This window comes from Fomitiporia mediterranea (genome assembly GCF_000271605.1).
Source record: "Fomitiporia mediterranea MF3/22 unplaced genomic scaffold FOMMEscaffold_2, whole genome shotgun sequence".
Taxonomy (NCBI): Eukaryota; Fungi; Basidiomycota; class Agaricomycetes; order Hymenochaetales; family Hymenochaetaceae; genus Fomitiporia; species Fomitiporia mediterranea.
In genome coordinates, this window is record NW_006760387.1 from 4233842 (window position 1) to 4249340 (window position 15499).

The 15499-nt window shown below is 45.7% G+C and overlaps 5 protein-coding genes across 5 annotated transcripts; 2 read left to right on the forward strand and 3 right to left on the reverse strand.

The window, feature by feature from the left end:
* Window positions 1-1167: 1167 nt before the first annotated feature.
* FOMMEDRAFT_118237 (metacaspase) lies at window positions 1168-3999 on the reverse strand. Its single transcript, XM_007263320.1, has 21 exons — window positions 3917-3999; window positions 3848-3853; window positions 3609-3791; window positions 3479-3547; window positions 3330-3421; window positions 3137-3264; window positions 2992-3073; window positions 2844-2926; window positions 2702-2762; window positions 2581-2643; window positions 2483-2529; window positions 2410-2427; window positions 2311-2355; window positions 2231-2255; window positions 2158-2171; window positions 1893-2093; window positions 1720-1800; window positions 1646-1664; window positions 1497-1579; window positions 1413-1433; window positions 1168-1341 (listed from the first exon to the last, which is right to left on the reverse strand). Exons 5-21 carry the CDS (start codon window positions 3394-3396, stop codon window positions 1315-1317), a joined length of 1065 nt encoding a protein of 354 aa, XP_007263382.1. The 5' UTR covers window positions 3397-3421; window positions 3479-3547; window positions 3609-3791; window positions 3848-3853; window positions 3917-3999; the 3' UTR covers window positions 1168-1314.
* A 293-nt stretch (window positions 4000-4292) lies between these two features.
* On the reverse strand, window positions 4293-5421 carry FOMMEDRAFT_152476 (uncharacterized protein; the record flags this gene model as incomplete). The annotated part of the gene is made up of 7 exons (XM_007263321.1): window positions 4293-4524; window positions 4591-4730; window positions 4790-4801; window positions 4855-4891; window positions 4957-5122; window positions 5180-5313; window positions 5393-5421. The coding sequence occupies 7 exons, from the start codon at window positions 5419-5421 to the stop codon at window positions 4293-4295; spliced, it is 750 nt and encodes a 249-aa protein (XP_007263383.1).
* Window positions 5422-5541: 120 nt separating this feature from the next.
* On the forward strand, window positions 5542-7547 carry FOMMEDRAFT_165724 (uncharacterized protein; the record flags this gene model as incomplete). Its single annotated transcript, XM_007263322.1, has 4 exons — window positions 5542-6213; window positions 6299-6412; window positions 6473-6973; window positions 7038-7547. Exons 1-4 carry the CDS (start codon window positions 5875-5877, stop codon window positions 7545-7547), a joined length of 1464 nt encoding a protein of 487 aa, XP_007263384.1. The 5' UTR covers window positions 5542-5874.
* A 1295-nt stretch (window positions 7548-8842) lies between these two features.
* FOMMEDRAFT_17599 (general substrate transporter) lies at window positions 8843-12477 on the forward strand. The gene is made up of 23 exons (XM_007263323.1): window positions 8843-9250; window positions 9331-9392; window positions 9468-9475; window positions 9547-9557; window positions 9616-9638; window positions 9714-9868; window positions 9950-10018; window positions 10077-10134; window positions 10195-10419; window positions 10477-10575; window positions 10634-10764; window positions 10825-10855; window positions 10916-11041; window positions 11102-11164; window positions 11230-11256; window positions 11317-11370; window positions 11430-11482; window positions 11549-11566; window positions 11684-11769; window positions 11855-11870; window positions 11973-11980; window positions 12052-12105; window positions 12226-12477. Exons 1-23 carry the CDS (start codon window positions 9179-9181, stop codon window positions 12460-12462), a joined length of 1686 nt encoding a protein of 561 aa, XP_007263385.1. The 5' UTR covers window positions 8843-9178; the 3' UTR covers window positions 12463-12477.
* A 1775-nt stretch (window positions 12478-14252) lies between these two features.
* FOMMEDRAFT_75478 (uncharacterized protein) lies at window positions 14253-15490 on the reverse strand (the record flags this gene model as incomplete). The annotated part of the gene is made up of 7 exons (XM_007263324.1): window positions 14253-14390; window positions 14448-14467; window positions 14523-14561; window positions 14611-14664; window positions 14722-14746; window positions 14802-15149; window positions 15206-15490. 7 exons carry the CDS (start codon window positions 15488-15490, stop codon window positions 14253-14255), a joined length of 909 nt encoding a protein of 302 aa, XP_007263386.1.
* Window positions 15491-15499: the final 9 nt, after the last annotated feature.

Genomic DNA, 15499 nt, shown 5'->3' on the forward strand with positions numbered 1-15499 from the left:
TGTTTGTTGCCTATGTTGTTGCAGGCAGAGTGCCTGCTGGTAGGACGCTTGTGAGCGGAGGACTCGACTAGAGAGAACAGAGGCGACAGCATAGCGTTGGGGGCAGAGGGTTGGGGAGATGGTGAAGGTAGGAGGTAAAGGAGTGACGAAGAGAAATGCGTCATTATATGCTCTCGATCTTCAGCAGTTGATTACATAAGCAACTATAATATGAGTCGTCAACTGATAGAACATTTCAATTATTGTATTTAGGTATAAAATAAAATAATTAATCTACTTTGTAATATAGTAAAAAGTAATATGACATGTATATAGCTTTCTAAACACACTGATGTAATTATTACAAGTAGATGAAATGCTTTTTACAATAATTGTAAACTATTTGTATAGATAGTCTAAGTATGATATACATATTATATACTTATAGTATACTTTTATTAAGATAATAATTATATAACAAGTGCTCTTACACTATTATATACATTAATATACCTTTTACATAAATTATAAGGCAACAATAGTTATTGTTACATTATTATATTGTAAATATTACCCTTTCTTTGAAATTATAATAAAAATGTAATGCAAGCATAATACTTTAGGCTATTATACAAAGTTAGTATAATACTTTTAATAGATTGTATTCATCCATAACACTTACTTAGCCTTTATATACATTAACATGTCTTATACAAACTTTACAATTGATTTGCAAGTCTTGTAATTCCTTTACAATATATATACAATACTTATGTTACTTTACAAAGTCTACAATATATTATAAGAAATGCGACTTTTTCCTGATGCTATCCCCAGTCCAAGGAAGGATGCAATATAGAAATATTATGTATTGGCTTACATACTGTGTCTTCTGTTCATGGAAATCGATCATTGCTCTCCCAATGTCCTATTATTGAACCACTTATTCATCTTGTAATCTTGCTTACTGTCTATCATTTTCTTAATACCTTAGTTAGTTACTCGTTCCGAATGCTGATGATACCTATCCTACTACGAAATTCAATCAGGACCTGAAGTTGATACGATTACGTGCATGTATATAGTCAACGTTCTCGAAACGCGAGTGAACAAACTGCAGTACAGAATCTCTATCGACCGTTGTTTGTATAACGATAACGAAACATTGTCTTACACTATAATGTCACGGAAATGGGCAAATATTTGCGCATTCAAAAGAACACATTGAAATTCATTTGACCGAAGAGGCTTTACAATGTACAAAGTCCAGTACATGAAAGTAGATCATTCTGATTTTTATAGAATATACAAACATAGCATACAGTATCAACGCCATCAAAAGATGAAGTAGATACTCGTATCCTAAAGCACCAATCATCAGTGATTTTCCCTTTCAAAAAGAGCAAAAAGACGTGAATATTTAGGGGACATACCATAGGATGAGAGCTCGACAGCTGTAAAGGAATACAATTCAGTACTAGGTTATATAAGTTTCTACAGGTTTAATTACGGCTTACCTGAGGTTTCTGACTGTATTTGCTCCTTAAAATATTCCGGACGTTGTTCAGCAGTTCCTGATATGTCTGCTGAGGCTGTTGATCTAAATGAGAGGAGAACAAATCCATTAGAATTGCGTTTAATACAAAATATAGTTCCAAAAACTTACCAAGGCAAGAGATAAACGCCTATACACGCAATGAATCAGTATTTGCAGGCAAAGTGATGATAAAATCCACGCACGTAGCTCATCGCACCCGTCGCTTGTCCAGCTTCAACAGTATCCGCACTAGTCTGCGAGTCCTTACAACCACTCCAAGAAATCTTCGTTCATTTCCGTCAGCAACGCAATCGAAAACCAAACAGACAAACAAAAGGAATAACGATAGGAAGGAAGATAGGTAGAAGATACGTACGACATCAGCAGGACTCGTCCTAGTCCTCCGCGAATATTCCTCTGCCTTCTGTGTACCACCCGTTGCGGACTTGAACAAGCCCATGGCACCTTTCATCATGCCACCAATGTCGTTTTGAGCGTACGATTTCGCTACGCCCATGAGACCTTGGCCCATTTCGGCAGCGACGTTTGGTTCTTTAATCTTGCCTTCGGTAGAGTACTAGCGAAGAAAAAGTCAAGTTTAATAATTGTGGTAGAAAACAGAGAATGAATGAGATACGAACGATGTATGGCAGATCTGCGAGGGATACAAAAGGTCAATTCTGGATAACGCCCACAACTAATAAGACAAAGTACCTAATACCGAACCCGAATGGCAAGACTGAAACCAGTATATTAGTTCATATTACTTTTAGAATGTTTAAATCGAATCTCACGTCGAAAATCGAAGTTAAACGGCAACCCGCCGGAAGTGGTCGCACCTGGACAAAAATCAGTGTCAGCAGGGAGAACTTAGCGGAGAATTGGTACTGTACCATAATATAATGCAATTCCTATAAATTCAGACGTCAGCATATCCCCAAAGTAATAAGCAGTGCAAATACACACATCATCAACAATATGGCCATTAACCTCATAATCAACAGGGTAAATAACTAAAGCAAACCTCTTAGTCTCAATATCAATTTTACAGTCGTTAAGCGTACCTTCGTCATAACCATCCGCCTCATCACCATCTAAATCTTTCGTCTGACCGCCATGTCCAGAATCTACGCCGTTTCAAGTCAACCAAGAAAGATACTTCGAAATCAGGAAGCAAAGACGCACAATGGAAGAAAAGTGAATCATTCGGGTTCGCGTCACGGACGAGCCACTGCATCGCATCGATCTAGTAATGTACGAAAGTAATTTTTATCAGCAGCTGACATGACAATACGGATGCCAAGCAAAAGCAAAAAAAGAAACTGACGATGTTCTGCTTTGTAGGAACTTGACGCGGGTTCCGTGCATCGTCCGTGAGCATGACGACATCATCTTCTTTGTACCCATGACCTAACCACCATTATAATTAATATTCTTTGTGAACATTTAATTTAATGAGAGTCCGAAAAACGTACCCAACAAGAAACGCCGGACGTTGTGCGCATCGTTGATGCACCCTCTTAGCTCTCCACTTTGGCCGAAATAGTTAATACCGATCTACGAGATATCGACAGGCTTGATGAGTGAAAGTCCTACTTGTAAGACAACCGGCGAACTTACGCAAAGAGCTTTCTTCCTTCCCGTACACTGGGAATACTCAAAATACGGTTGCGCGGCGCGATTGTCCGAGGGTGGACCGTAGTTCTGGACCCCAACCGGAGGAGCATGTGGAGCATGTGGCGGACCGCCTATGTACGAGATGCGTATATCAGTTGTGATGCCGCGAAGATAAATATAAATATAAATTATTTACTAGAGCTTGGATATGAATTATAGTTAGGTGGTGGCGCTCCTGGTGGCGCTCCCGGTGAAGGACGCATTGGAGGGCCTGGTGGAGGTCCGAAGCTGTTCGGCAAGAAAGTTAGTCGAATAAAGCACAAAGGATGTATTCCGACGACTCACGATCCCGGTCCAGGTCCATACCCTCCGTATCCTCCGCCCGGACCACCTGGACCAGGACTACCATAACCACTGCAGTTGAAGAATACTAGTGAGCGCGTAACTCAGCAGCGGAGGAGAATGTTGTGCTCACCTGCCAGGAAACCCACTTGGTGTACCACTCGGAGGCGGTGCATAGGACGGAGCGTACCCGCGCTGACCGGGAGGTGGACCAGGCGGGGCGCCATATTGGTTGGGAGGCGGACCTGGCGGCGCACCATACTGGTTGGGAGGAGGGCCTGGTGGAGGGTTGAAACCGCCACCCCCAAACCCACCACTGGAACAATCACGCTTAGCTTCTCGTACTTTGTTTACACCAAAGTGATGATTTACCCAAATCTACGAAAGATATGGCATGATTAAAATTCATGATAAGGGTTTACGTGTCTCTACAAGACTCACCCTGGAGGAGGAGTAGGGAAACCAGGAACTCCTTGGCCTGGCGGTGCACCAGGCGGAGGAGGGTATCCTACACGATGGTGTTGTTGCTGTTGTCCTGGATAATTATTCCACATCTTTTAGATCTTTGAATCGAGTTGTTTAGTTGAGTGTTGCGGAGAGAGATGGGAGTAGGAGGCTAAGAACTTGGGAGGCTTATATGCTGTGTACGGGCTTGAGACTATTGACAGACGCGGTTGGGCGCACGCGAACTGCCGATCATCCATCAACTCACGTCATCGCCTCAAAAGTACAACGGCTCAAAGAACAACGTATCGATTAACATTTTATCATTCAAACTATACCCGTACTACAGATTCGCTATAGTGAAAGAGAGGCATCATTGGGCAGTGTTCGGCGGGGTCCAAGGTATCGGCTCATCTCGAAGCTGTCTCGTCGACGCTGCATCATGCTCTGCCTGTTCCTGCTCACGTATCGACTGGAACACAAAGGCACGAATGGCTTCTACAGCTGCTTTGAACGATGGGTTGTTCTGGTCTTGTACGAGCTTACAACTCTTGTCACTGCATTGTTCCATTGGTCGGTTCATGAATGCAAATGAAAGTTCTCGGCTGAAGCACAGGGTGTAGGTAAGAATTAGGAAAGTGTAGGTGAAGATAGGAGACGATGGGACGTACTAGTTACGACATCCTGGTCCATGAGGCTTCGGCTCATGACTCGAAAACAGGCGTGCTAGTCGCTTGAGGAATGACTCTTGGGCACAATTAGACGGATGCTTCTTGCTGTTGATGCATTCCCTTCGTTTACAGTCTTCGTCCTAAGGATCAACCATGGTCAACACCCTCCCGCGCTCGCTTAATTACCAATATACTTCACCTTTATCTCAACCTGCAGAATCTATTAGAAAGCTGCTATGTCCTGATTTTACGCAGAGTACTCACATGCTCGACCGCACCGCACTTGTAGACGGTGATTTGTCTTTAGAACAGCAACACAAGTTAGTGAATAACTGCGAGGAAACATAGAAGCTGGGACCGACTAACGAGACGAATCGACACATCGTCGACCTGGTGGAAGGAGCAAGGTCGTCAAGTCGGCATCGGCAGGGGCACGGAGGGCGCACAGTTGATAAATCTGTCAAATTGCACGAGTGCAGGACGGCCAAAGCAAAGTGAGAGTAGTGGCCAAGACGTCCAAGCAAGCAAAGTCCTATATCAGTGTATGATCATCCTAGTATTCAGAGACAGCCGGAGCATATAACCCGACCAGGCGAATGAAGTAGCTGTCGGATCTTGGTAGCGTGAACAACTATATTCATTGAGTATTCGCTGCTGCAGTTTCCGCACATTGCACGACTCGCACGAGCCCAGACCCAGAAACAGTACACGCAAGCAAAACGACTGTTTATACTAGCAGAAAGCGAAGTCCCGGTGACGGTGAGTACGGCTTAAGAGTGCCATTTATTAAATTTCAAGTCACCGTGCAGAGATTTTCAAATCACAAGCCATTGAGGTAAGAAGAGTTTGGAATGAGGAAAGGAGTCGTCCAGGAACGGATTTGAGAGTAGTCGTGGGAAATTTTCGGGAGGATGCATCAAATTCGACCCTTCGTTTCTCTACTAGCCCAAGGCTCGTCTCTCCACCCCGTCCTCGACGACCAACCTACCTAATCTCTCGTTTTACACAGATACAGGGCTGTCTGTCCACCTGGCGTATTTTCCAGCCGTTTTTCTCGTCGTGCAATTTTCCTCCGCCTCATCTGGAAAATCCCGAGGAGGAAACTGGCCGCGGATTTTCACACCGGCTGCAGTTTTTTTTTTCTTTTTTCTCGAACGAAAATACGAAAAAAGTAAGCCGAGGAGGAAACACAAAAAAAACCGGAGACACCACGCTGCTTTTTCAGTCCATTTCCCAAAAACACCTCCAAAAACTTGGAAAACTCCTCGGTAATTTAACTTACACATGGCAGACGCTCAGTCGACCAGTTCCGCTGAGGTCGAGGGATACGTCTGGTCGCCATCTGGTTCCGGACAACATACACTCCGCTTTGCTCCTGTTCCGGAACCGGGGACGGCGTCGCAGGGTGCGGTGAATGATAAGTCCTCGAGATGGTCTGCGCGTGACGACTGTGTACTATGCGACGCCCTCATCGAACAAATGTTACTCGGTAGGAAGAATCGGGATACTGCTGTCTTCACGCTCGAGGCATGGAACGCCGTCGCGGATAGGTTGAGGGGTAGTGAAGCTCATAGTGGTGGTTCAGAGAAGACGGTGACGCAGTGTAAGGCACGCTGGCAGCGGGTAAGTTAAAAACTTGATCTAATCATCTGTTCTATGTTGGTTACTTATTCATTTGAATCGTAATCGTTCGTTATCTTTGATGTAGCTGAAAATCGAATATCGCACCGTTAAGCACATCCGACAACAACCCGGATTTAGTTGGGATGAAAATACTTCGATGTTGACTGCCCTTGCGGCAACCTGGGACGCTTATATTGCTGTATGCAATGCGAGTGCTTTCTCATGCTTAATTAACAATTCTCACCCAGATTTTAAGCAGGGGCATCGTGATGCGCAACCCTGGCGAAAGAAGGGCTTTCCCGCATACAATAGGGTGGCATACCTCATTGAGGACGAGCATGGCCAGGATGCAGGCGAAGAGAAGTTCATGCGTCGCTGGAACAATTCTGCACAGACTAGCCCGCAGCCGCAACAACAGCAACAAGAATCATCAATTTCAACTCCCGTTCCGACTCCAGCTCCTGCGCCTACAGTTCTAGCACCGGTTCCAGCACCGACGATTTCAGCGCCTCTGACTTCAGCACCGCCAGTTTCAGCACCGTCGGCACCACCACCGCAACAACAACCTCAGCAGTCCCAGCTCCAGCAGCAACAACAACAGAAGCCTCAAACTCTTACAACATCCGATATAGTTCTCCCACCCTCAAGCACTAGCGTATTCTCAATTAATGGCGATAACAGGAGAGTAAATGCGCGTCCTCCACCATTCACGACAGTCCCAATTAACGGAGCGCGCGCTGATCCTCCTGCCTTTCAGACAGTAAGTCCTCCAGTCTAATACTTTACACACCTTATGTATTTTTTAAATCTTTCTTGTACTGCAGTACAAATTCGCTACCCAGACAAACGGAAAACGCGGCCAATCACCCGTTACCGACGTCTCCATCTCAAAACGTCCCAAATCCGCTGCAAGTAGTACGACAGTAGTCACTTCCCCGCAACCGCAATACGATTCCTACCCAGGATATCCTCCTCCCCCTCCTCCAGGGTCCGCGCCCGGCCATCCTTACCCCCCTCCCGCTCATGGTCATGGTCACGTTTTCTACGGACCTCCACCTCCACATCACGCCCACGCACAAGCACAAGCACCTCACCAACCTCATGCACCTCATACACCTCAAGCAAATTCTCCGATACCGGTACAACCCACTCGTTTAGCCATAGCGATCCAATGCGTCGAAACCTCCGAAGGACTTCCAGATACAGACTTTGTCAAGGCTGTACAGCTGTTTCAGAGACGAAACGAAGCTGCTGATGCGTACCTTGCGATTCAGAATAAACGTGCGAGGTCTCTGTATTTGAGAGCTGAGCTTGATGATTTTGGGAGTTCGTAGGCAGGAGCGGCTGTGGACGGCAGAATGTGCCCGCATTTTGTCCCTTTTCTGTTTTTTCTTTTTCCCTCCCTCTCGGATCCAAGTAAACGTTGCACTCGACGATTTTAGGAATTCGTAGGAGGGAGCGGGTGACTGGGACCGTGTCTTGGTTTTTTTCCGTTTTTTTTCCTTCTCTTTTCTTCACTCGGATCCTCGGGTTACTCTCAGTTGCCGACTTTGTCGGGACCGTGTAGCTGTTTCAACGACGGAATGAAGCTGCTGATGCGTGCCTGGCGGTTCAACTCCCTCTATCATTGTACCTGCGAGCTGAGCTCGACGATTTCGAAATGTCGTAGTCGTTAGCGGCTGTTCATGGCCGCATCCGCCCCTTCCCCATTTTCTTTCCCTCCCTCGGATCCAAGTAAACCTCATGCTTGCGAACGGAGCTCGATGACTTCTAACGTTTAGTCGTTTGCGGCGACTATGGCCGCTTGTCCTTTTCCTATTTTATTTCTCTCTTTTACTTTGCTTTTCCCGGATCCATGGGTTATTATTTCTTGTAAGTCCTAGCCTCCGTCAGTCATTGTCGTAAGCCAACTGACCGATTCTTTGTAGGAACGAAAGTATATTGCTGCTATATTTACGCAAAATTGTTTATTGCTATCGGTTATCGTCGAAGAATCTATGTATCATCGTATTTTTGGTTTATAGTTTATATATTTCAAACTAGCTAACTAGGTGTACCTTTTTTTTCTGGTTTTATTCAGTAGTGCCTCTCGGCTATCACATTCCACATACTTCAGTAACTCTTCGATTCGGCATTCTTATGAGAATCTACTCGGTTGTTCGGGCCATCGGTTTACTGTTTGTATAGGCGTATCGTGTTCGAACATGTTTGGTACAGTAATTCATTGACAATCGGTGCCTATATACATAACTCAAATCAAAGTCTGATGCCAATGGATGAGAGAACTATTCCCGAGATGTAACCATGTGGCTCTCCTGTATTACCTTCGCTAATGCCGTCTTCGCCTGGCGGTAGCGCAGTTGCGAAGTACCGTGATCTCATGATGCGTCGTTCATCCGACCGGCCCGGCGGAGTCTTTCTTGTGCATTCCTGCATCACACCCAAAACGCGAGGCACTTATGAAGACGGGGGGGGGGGGGTTGCTTCCACCTGGTTTTGGGTACTTGGGTAACTTTCTCACCGCGCCGAGCCAAAGAGCATATGAGCAGAGTTGGAATAACGAATCTCGATCATCGTTGGTTTATTTATTTTTTTCGTCGTTATTAATAAAACATTTCGGCTTGACTAGGTTGAACCGTTCCTCCGAGTATTTATCATTTATGTATTGAATTGAATTGCAAGGCTGGTTGGCTGGCTGGTTCCGCACTGGGTCCTTGAGCGCTGGGGATTCTAATTCCGTCCGACACGGCTCTTCTCTTCCGACCTTCCTGATGATGTTGAGACGAGACGCGATGTGGTCATGTTGGTATATAAGCTTTGGGTTGTGGATGCATGACCCTTTGGACCTACCTTGGACTTTGATCCCTTCGTCCCTCTGTACTATCGTTCCTTCGATCTTACCCGTCTTCCCACTCCCCTCTTGGTATCTGCATCCGTATTGCGAACCCGGAGTGCGCGACGAGCAATGGCTGTCATACAAAACACAGTTTCGGGTGCTGCGAATCGGCGGAGAGCCCTCGCCGGTCAATCTGGTTGGGTGCGTTATTTGTTTAGTTTGCCTTGATTGGCGAAAGCTGACTCGGTCCGACGAATGGGATGGGGATTGGTGATTTATAGGCTGGGTTGTTGCACAATCGACGTGTATTCGCGATAGCTGTATTCGCGTCGCTCGGTGGATTGTGAGTCTGTTTCTTTTCTTTTCACAAGTCTTGGATTTGATACTGATGAGCTCGATTTTCGTGCTTTTATCACAGACTTTATGGTAAAGAATCTTGATAACATCATTTGATTTCAACTCCAATGACGAATTGATTAATTTTAATAATAACATAGGGTACAACCAAGTCAGTACATTCTCCCTCCTCTTTGTACTTCTAATCGATTGATGAATGGTTTGTATAGGGTGTATTCTCAGGTGTCCTAACGTTCGTAGAGGATTCTAGATTTACTGCATGTGAAGAACGAAACTGATATTAGATTGCTTTCCCATCTGAAATCAGCATGTACACCTTCGAGCAACGGATGGGTGACGCAGTCTCCAATACCGGAAAGAAGGGATGGCTTGTCGCGATTTTGGAGTTGGGAGCTTGGTTCGGTGTTTTGTGTACCGGTTATCTTGCAGATAAGTTATCTAGGAAGTACACGATTGTCCTCGGTGAGTTCCTGCCGTTACCGTCTTTTACCATTGCCGGAACGAAGTATTAATAATGGTTCATCGACGTTTTTCGTTGGATAGCTGTTTGTGTATTCTGCGTTGGGGTTATCGTGCAGACGGCAGCGATGCATGCTTCGTCGATTTATGGAGGTGACTATTGCTTTCGTGCTGTAAGCGACTTAGGTTGTTCAAGTTATATGCCATTTAGGACGATTTGTGACGGGTCTTGGTGTCGGGTCGCTAAGTATGGCAGTTCCTCTTTACAAGTACGAAGCGCCCATCCTATCACATAACCACTCATAAATTGAACATAATCATACATCTAGTGCCGAGCTTGCTCCTCCGGAAGTACGAGGCTCTCTGGTCGCTCTTCAGCAGCTAGCAATCACTTTCGGAATCATGGTATCCTTCTGGATCGACTACGGAACGAACTTCATTGGTGGGTCGGGTCAAACGCAGCATGAAGCGGCGTGGCGTATTCCGTTGGCTCTGCAGCTCGTTCCAGCCGTGATTCTCGGTGTTGGGATTTTGGTTATGCCATTCTCCCCGAGGTGCGTTGTTATGTTCGTCTGGTGGAAGGCACCATAAGCTGAATTATACTTGGAAAGGTGGCTCGTTAACCAGGGAAGAAACGATGAAGCATTGGCTGTACTGAGTTCGGCACGTCGTCTTCCTCCAGACTCTGACCTCGTTCAAATCGAGTACCTGTATGTTTGTTTTCTTCTTTACGCCAGTAATTTCTTTTCTTAATTTTCGTTCGTCTAGAGAGATTAAAGCGCAATACCTATTTGAGAAACAAACGTCTGAGATGAAGTTCCCTCAGTACCAGGACGGCTCGCGGCTTTCGAACTTTAAACTCGGAGTCTACGATTATCTCAGTCTTCTCCGGTCAAGAAGTGCGACTACTCCATTCAACATATGTGTTGTACCCGAACTCTAACAGCCTTTTTACCTAGCCCTGCTTGTCCGCGTAGCCATTGGCTCTTTGTAAGTGCCGTTTTTCTTTTAGTAGAAAGTTTATATGGACTGACTTGACAAAATGCATAGAACCATGTTCTTCCAGCAATGGACAGGCGTAAACGCGATTCTGTACTACGCTCCTACTATTTTCGGATCCCTCGGATTGACAGGTACTACTACGTCACTACTGGCAACAGGTGTCGTCGGTATTGTGTATGCACCAGTATTCTTATTCATCTGTGCATGGATGTCTAACGGTGACGATTTGATTAGCATGTTCCTTGCTACAATTCCTGCTGTGATCTGGGTTGACCACTGGGGAAGGAAGCCTGTGTTGTGCGTTTCCAGTTTCCACATATTCGCCATTAAATTAGAAATTAACGCGGGCTGTCTTTGTCTAGAATTTCTGGAGCTTTCCTCATGGCCGCGTATGTCCTACTAATACCATGTAGTGCGGACTGACTGTTTTAACCGCGTTATGTCTATAGCTGTCATCTTATAATCGCTGTACTTTCGGGTCTCTTTGAGGATTCTTGGGGCAGGTAAGGAGAGTGATACGCTTCATCGTTACACTTCTCAACGCATTTCTTGTCTTGGTTAGTCACGTAGCTGCAGGATGGGCAGCCTGTGCACTCGTCTGGGTGTTCGCGATTGGTACGTAGTACATTTCCTCCTTCACATCCCCTTATTCGACTAACAAAAACTCTCAACGCTGCATAGGCTTCGGATATAGTTGGGGTAAGTAATCTTCACTTGGAGTTTTATTTTATAGAGATCTCTAATCTAAGCTCATTCAATGCGATCTGATCTCATTTCCGGCTCGGTATAAATAATTTTAATTTACTGAAAACAAAGGTCCATGCGCATGGATTCTTGTTGCCGAGATTTGGCCGTTAAGTGTCCGAGGAAAGGGTCTCTCGATCGCTGCTTCATCGAACTGGGTAAGTATCTACTTTTCGTTCCGTATTTCGTTGGGCGATAGCAATGTTGCTGATGCCGATACGATTTTTAATTTGTCACGTATAGATGAATAATTTCATTGGTAAGTACGATTTCTGATAGATAGATCTTCGGGGATTTTGTTTTTCAAGGTCAAGGAAGGAATTTCTGACATTTGAATTTATTGTTTATTTTGTATGAACAGTTGGGCAGGTACGAACACGACTTTTCTACAGTGTTGAAAAATGGATAGAAATTGATTCGTAACCTTTTTGGGCATGTAGGTAACGCCAACGATGCTCACGCATTTGCGTTTCGGAACTTTCATATTTTTCGGGGTACGTGTCCCCCTGCTTCACTATTATTTATCAACACCCAGCCATCATTTCCGACACCATCCATCCTAACCCAATTAATTATCCACAAAAGCCAAATAACTAACAAACTATTAATCATAGACATTCTCATTCATGGGCGGCCTCTTCGTCCTCTTCTTCGTACCCGAAACAAAAGGTCTCACACTAGAAGAAATGGACGAAGTCTTCGGTGACGAATCCGGTAGCAGCGTAGCAGACCAAGAACGTCTTCTCGTTATACATAAGCGAATTGGTCTTGATGTGTATGGACGTGCGAGTCCGGTAGATATGAAGGGAAGGGAGAGTGATGAGAAGATGGATGTTTCGCACCACGCTTGAGTTGAATGAGTGTATGGGGGGAGGATTTTTTTGTCGTCCTCGATCTTTTGAGCGAGTGATAGAGAACGAAGAGTTATGATATTACGTTTAAGTGTTGGTTTCTTCGTGAACGGTTCGCTTTTGATGTTATGTTGTTTATCTACGAAAGTATTAAATTGCTATAACTTTTATTCATTTCATGATTACACGAAATTTCACTTGACTTGCTTCCTGCCCTATTTACAAAATGTGCGACGTCGTATAAAGTTATAGAAAATACGAAAGGAAACAGGATAGTTATTGAGGTTTTTCTGCACGAAACCGCCTCCGGACCAAATAGAGAGAAAAATCAGCTTGGGCTTTTCGAATGCGTTAATGTGAAAGGCAAAAACTTGCATATAACAGCAGACCCTGGAAACCTTGGTTAAAAAGTAGATTTGTGAGTGATGACCGGAATGTAAAACAATGATAGGGGTTTGTATGTATTAGTTAGTCGTGAGCAAAATGTGTAAGGAAGGTCGATACAACAGGATGTAAAGGCACCAAAACCATTAGATGCACGGATGGAAGGTTCAACGCCGTTCTAAGATTGCCGACCTATGCATGATTCGGCCTTGAACAGCAGTCGGAACCTGCTGCTGCTGAGCTACCGGAGCAGCTTGAACGCCCACCCCGACGTGCGCGGGTGCAGGCGCAGGTGCAGGAACCGGTGCTAGCCCGGGTCCATTCATAAAAGCGAAATTCGGTACGAACCCAACTGCTGCACCGGGATCTGGTGGTGCCATTGCTTGTAGTTCTAGCTGTAGTCGTTGTGCGATCGGATCTGCTACCGGGGCGTGCATATTCGGGATAAGTTCTAACTGCAAGCCCTGTGCGTAGGCATTGAAGTTGTTCGCTGGCACGGTATGTCTAGCGACAACGCGTGGTCTTGTTTGTAGTTCGTGAAGTCGTCGAATTGCTGCGTCGAATTGCCCACGCGCTGCTTCAGCGTCCGCTTCCATCAACTGCTGGTGTATCATGGCTAGTTCACCCGGTATTTCATTCTGTATAAATGCCGCTCCCGGTCCAGCCATTGCCGCAAATTGAGCAGCTTGTGGCTGAGGTTGTTGTGGCGCTTGGACGTGTAGAGCCGGAGGTGGTTGCGCGCGCTGAACCGGTGCAGGTGCAGGTGCTGGGTGGGCAAGAATAGGGAACATTGGGTGAGGAGGCTGAGGGTTCGGTTGCGCAAGTTGAGGTATCACCGGTTGGATACGCTGAGGTATAGGTTGTTGTTGTACGTTCTGAGGTGCCGGATACTGAACACGCTGAGGTAAACGACAGACAATGGCGCGACGCTGTACCTGCTGGAGTGCGGGCTGAACATTTGGCTGCCCATTCCGAGGCGGTCCTGGATACGGAGGAGGTTGTGGATTAACCCTGAAGGCTACGTTAGCTGGAGGTCCGAACCGGCCCAGCTGTAGTCGCTCCAAATGGCGCCGCATTTCTCCGGGAGCTATATGGAACCCGGGTAGCGCGCGACCAGCGTTTTGAAGACCCTGCGCCATTCGATTGTTAGTATTTCCTGCAGTTTTGGGTAAATCAATTTCCAACTGTTTCTTGTCTACTTCCGGGTCTTGTTCCTCCACGTCTTTGATGGCTTTATCTCGTGCCTCGGCAACCTATGTTTTGGTATCAGTAACGTTATGCTAGCTGCAGACAAACGGATAACTTGATGGACTTACCTCTCGATCATGACGTTGTTGGACGGAGTCCCACAGAGAGCATTTTTGCCTAGACCCACTCGCTTGATTCCGATTATGTCCAGCAGGCGTCTAATTTAAACCGATTAGAAAAGATACAATGCTAAAACCATTCAAACATACATGGTCGAAATGATCATAGCCTGTTATGACTTGACGACAGGCATAGCAAATAAGTGTACCACAAGTAGGGCAACGCATCTTATTACACTACAATGGCAACAATGTTAATCAATCATTCACGGCAGACAAAGAGGAAGCCCTTACTCCATCTTCCTTGATGAATGCTGGGAGATACTTAGTTAGTAGCATTTTGTCGTGGTAATAATGGGCAGTACTTACCTTTCTTGCATTTTGGACAGTTCCGCATTAGGGCTTCAGCTGCAAATAGATTAGGTCACCCGCCGCAAAAACAATACCATTCGCTCACTCATTGCTTCCTCAACTTTGTGTCTTGCGTCTAGACCCCTGTCTTCGTCGGCCTCTGAGATGGTACGTGTCTTCATTAGATGTGGTCTGGCATATATACTAGTTTTCGTACCTTTGCAGCTCTTCGGAAGATGATCCTAATATAGTCGGATTAGAAAATCGTCATAATGCAGACAGCAACTAAATACCCACGAGTTTCTTGCAAGCACGGCAGCTTAATGCACCGCATTCCTCACGTTCACACTGGAATAGCTTTTCGTCGGGGTTGTCAATGACAACCTTATATTCACAAAATGGACATTCCTCGAGTCCCTCCAGACCTGCGGCTTCGATTTCTTTGGTCTGCTTGATTCGTTCGTACAGCTCAAGAAGTTTCTCGGATAGAAAGCGCTTCAGTTCTGAATCGGCAAAGACGAGCTTGCAGCCGCTTTGATCCATGCATTTAATGTTAATGTCATGCTGGCCGAGCAGATTCTTGGCGTAGGACCTCATGCAGCTCTTGCAGAAGAGATGTGCATCTGGACACTGGATCATTTTGTCCTGAAAAAGAGCATTAGTGCATGTACCCGCGATGACTCCAGTCAAAAAATTCTCACGAATTCGTAAGTTGAAAAACAACAGCCACATTCAATACCATCCTCACATTCTCCGTCATCGTCTTCTTCGGCGTCTTCCTCGGTGTGTTGCGAAGCCTTGTCTTTCGTGCCGCTCAGTGATTGTTGTACCCAGGCAAGTTCGCGATCAAACTCCGCATCGTGTTGCTTGCCCTTTCCGCTCGGTCGCGTGGCTTGTGATTTCAGTCTAAATGGAGGCGGATTCTCTTGAAGTTGACGTTGAAGCGTGAGATACGTCGGAGCATATAGCGAATTGTTAAGATACATGGTCCGTCG

Coding starts and splice junctions, on each gene's coding strand:
- FOMMEDRAFT_118237 (XM_007263320.1), bottom strand. CDS start 3,396: ATGCGTCCTTCACCGGGAGCGCCACCAGGAGCGCCACCACCTAACTAT. Junction 3,074..3,136: donor GAAGGAAGAAAGCTCTTTGC/GTAAGTTCGCCG, acceptor GATATCTCGTAG/ATCGGTATTAACTATTTCGG. Junction 2,763..2,843: donor TTCCTACAAAGCAGAACATC/GTCAGTTTCTTT, acceptor GTACATTACTAG/ATCGATGCGATGCAGTGGCT.
- FOMMEDRAFT_17599 (XM_007263323.1), top strand. CDS start 9,179: ATGGCTGTCATACAAAACACAGTTTCGGGTGCTGCGAATCGGCGGAGA. Junction 10,019..10,076: donor TGCTTCGTCGATTTATGGAG/GTGACTATTGCT, acceptor TATGCCATTTAG/GACGATTTGTGACGGGTCTT. Junction 11,165..11,229: donor TGGGGAAGGAAGCCTGTGTT/GTGCGTTTCCAG, acceptor GTCTTTGTCTAG/AATTTCTGGAGCTTTCCTCA.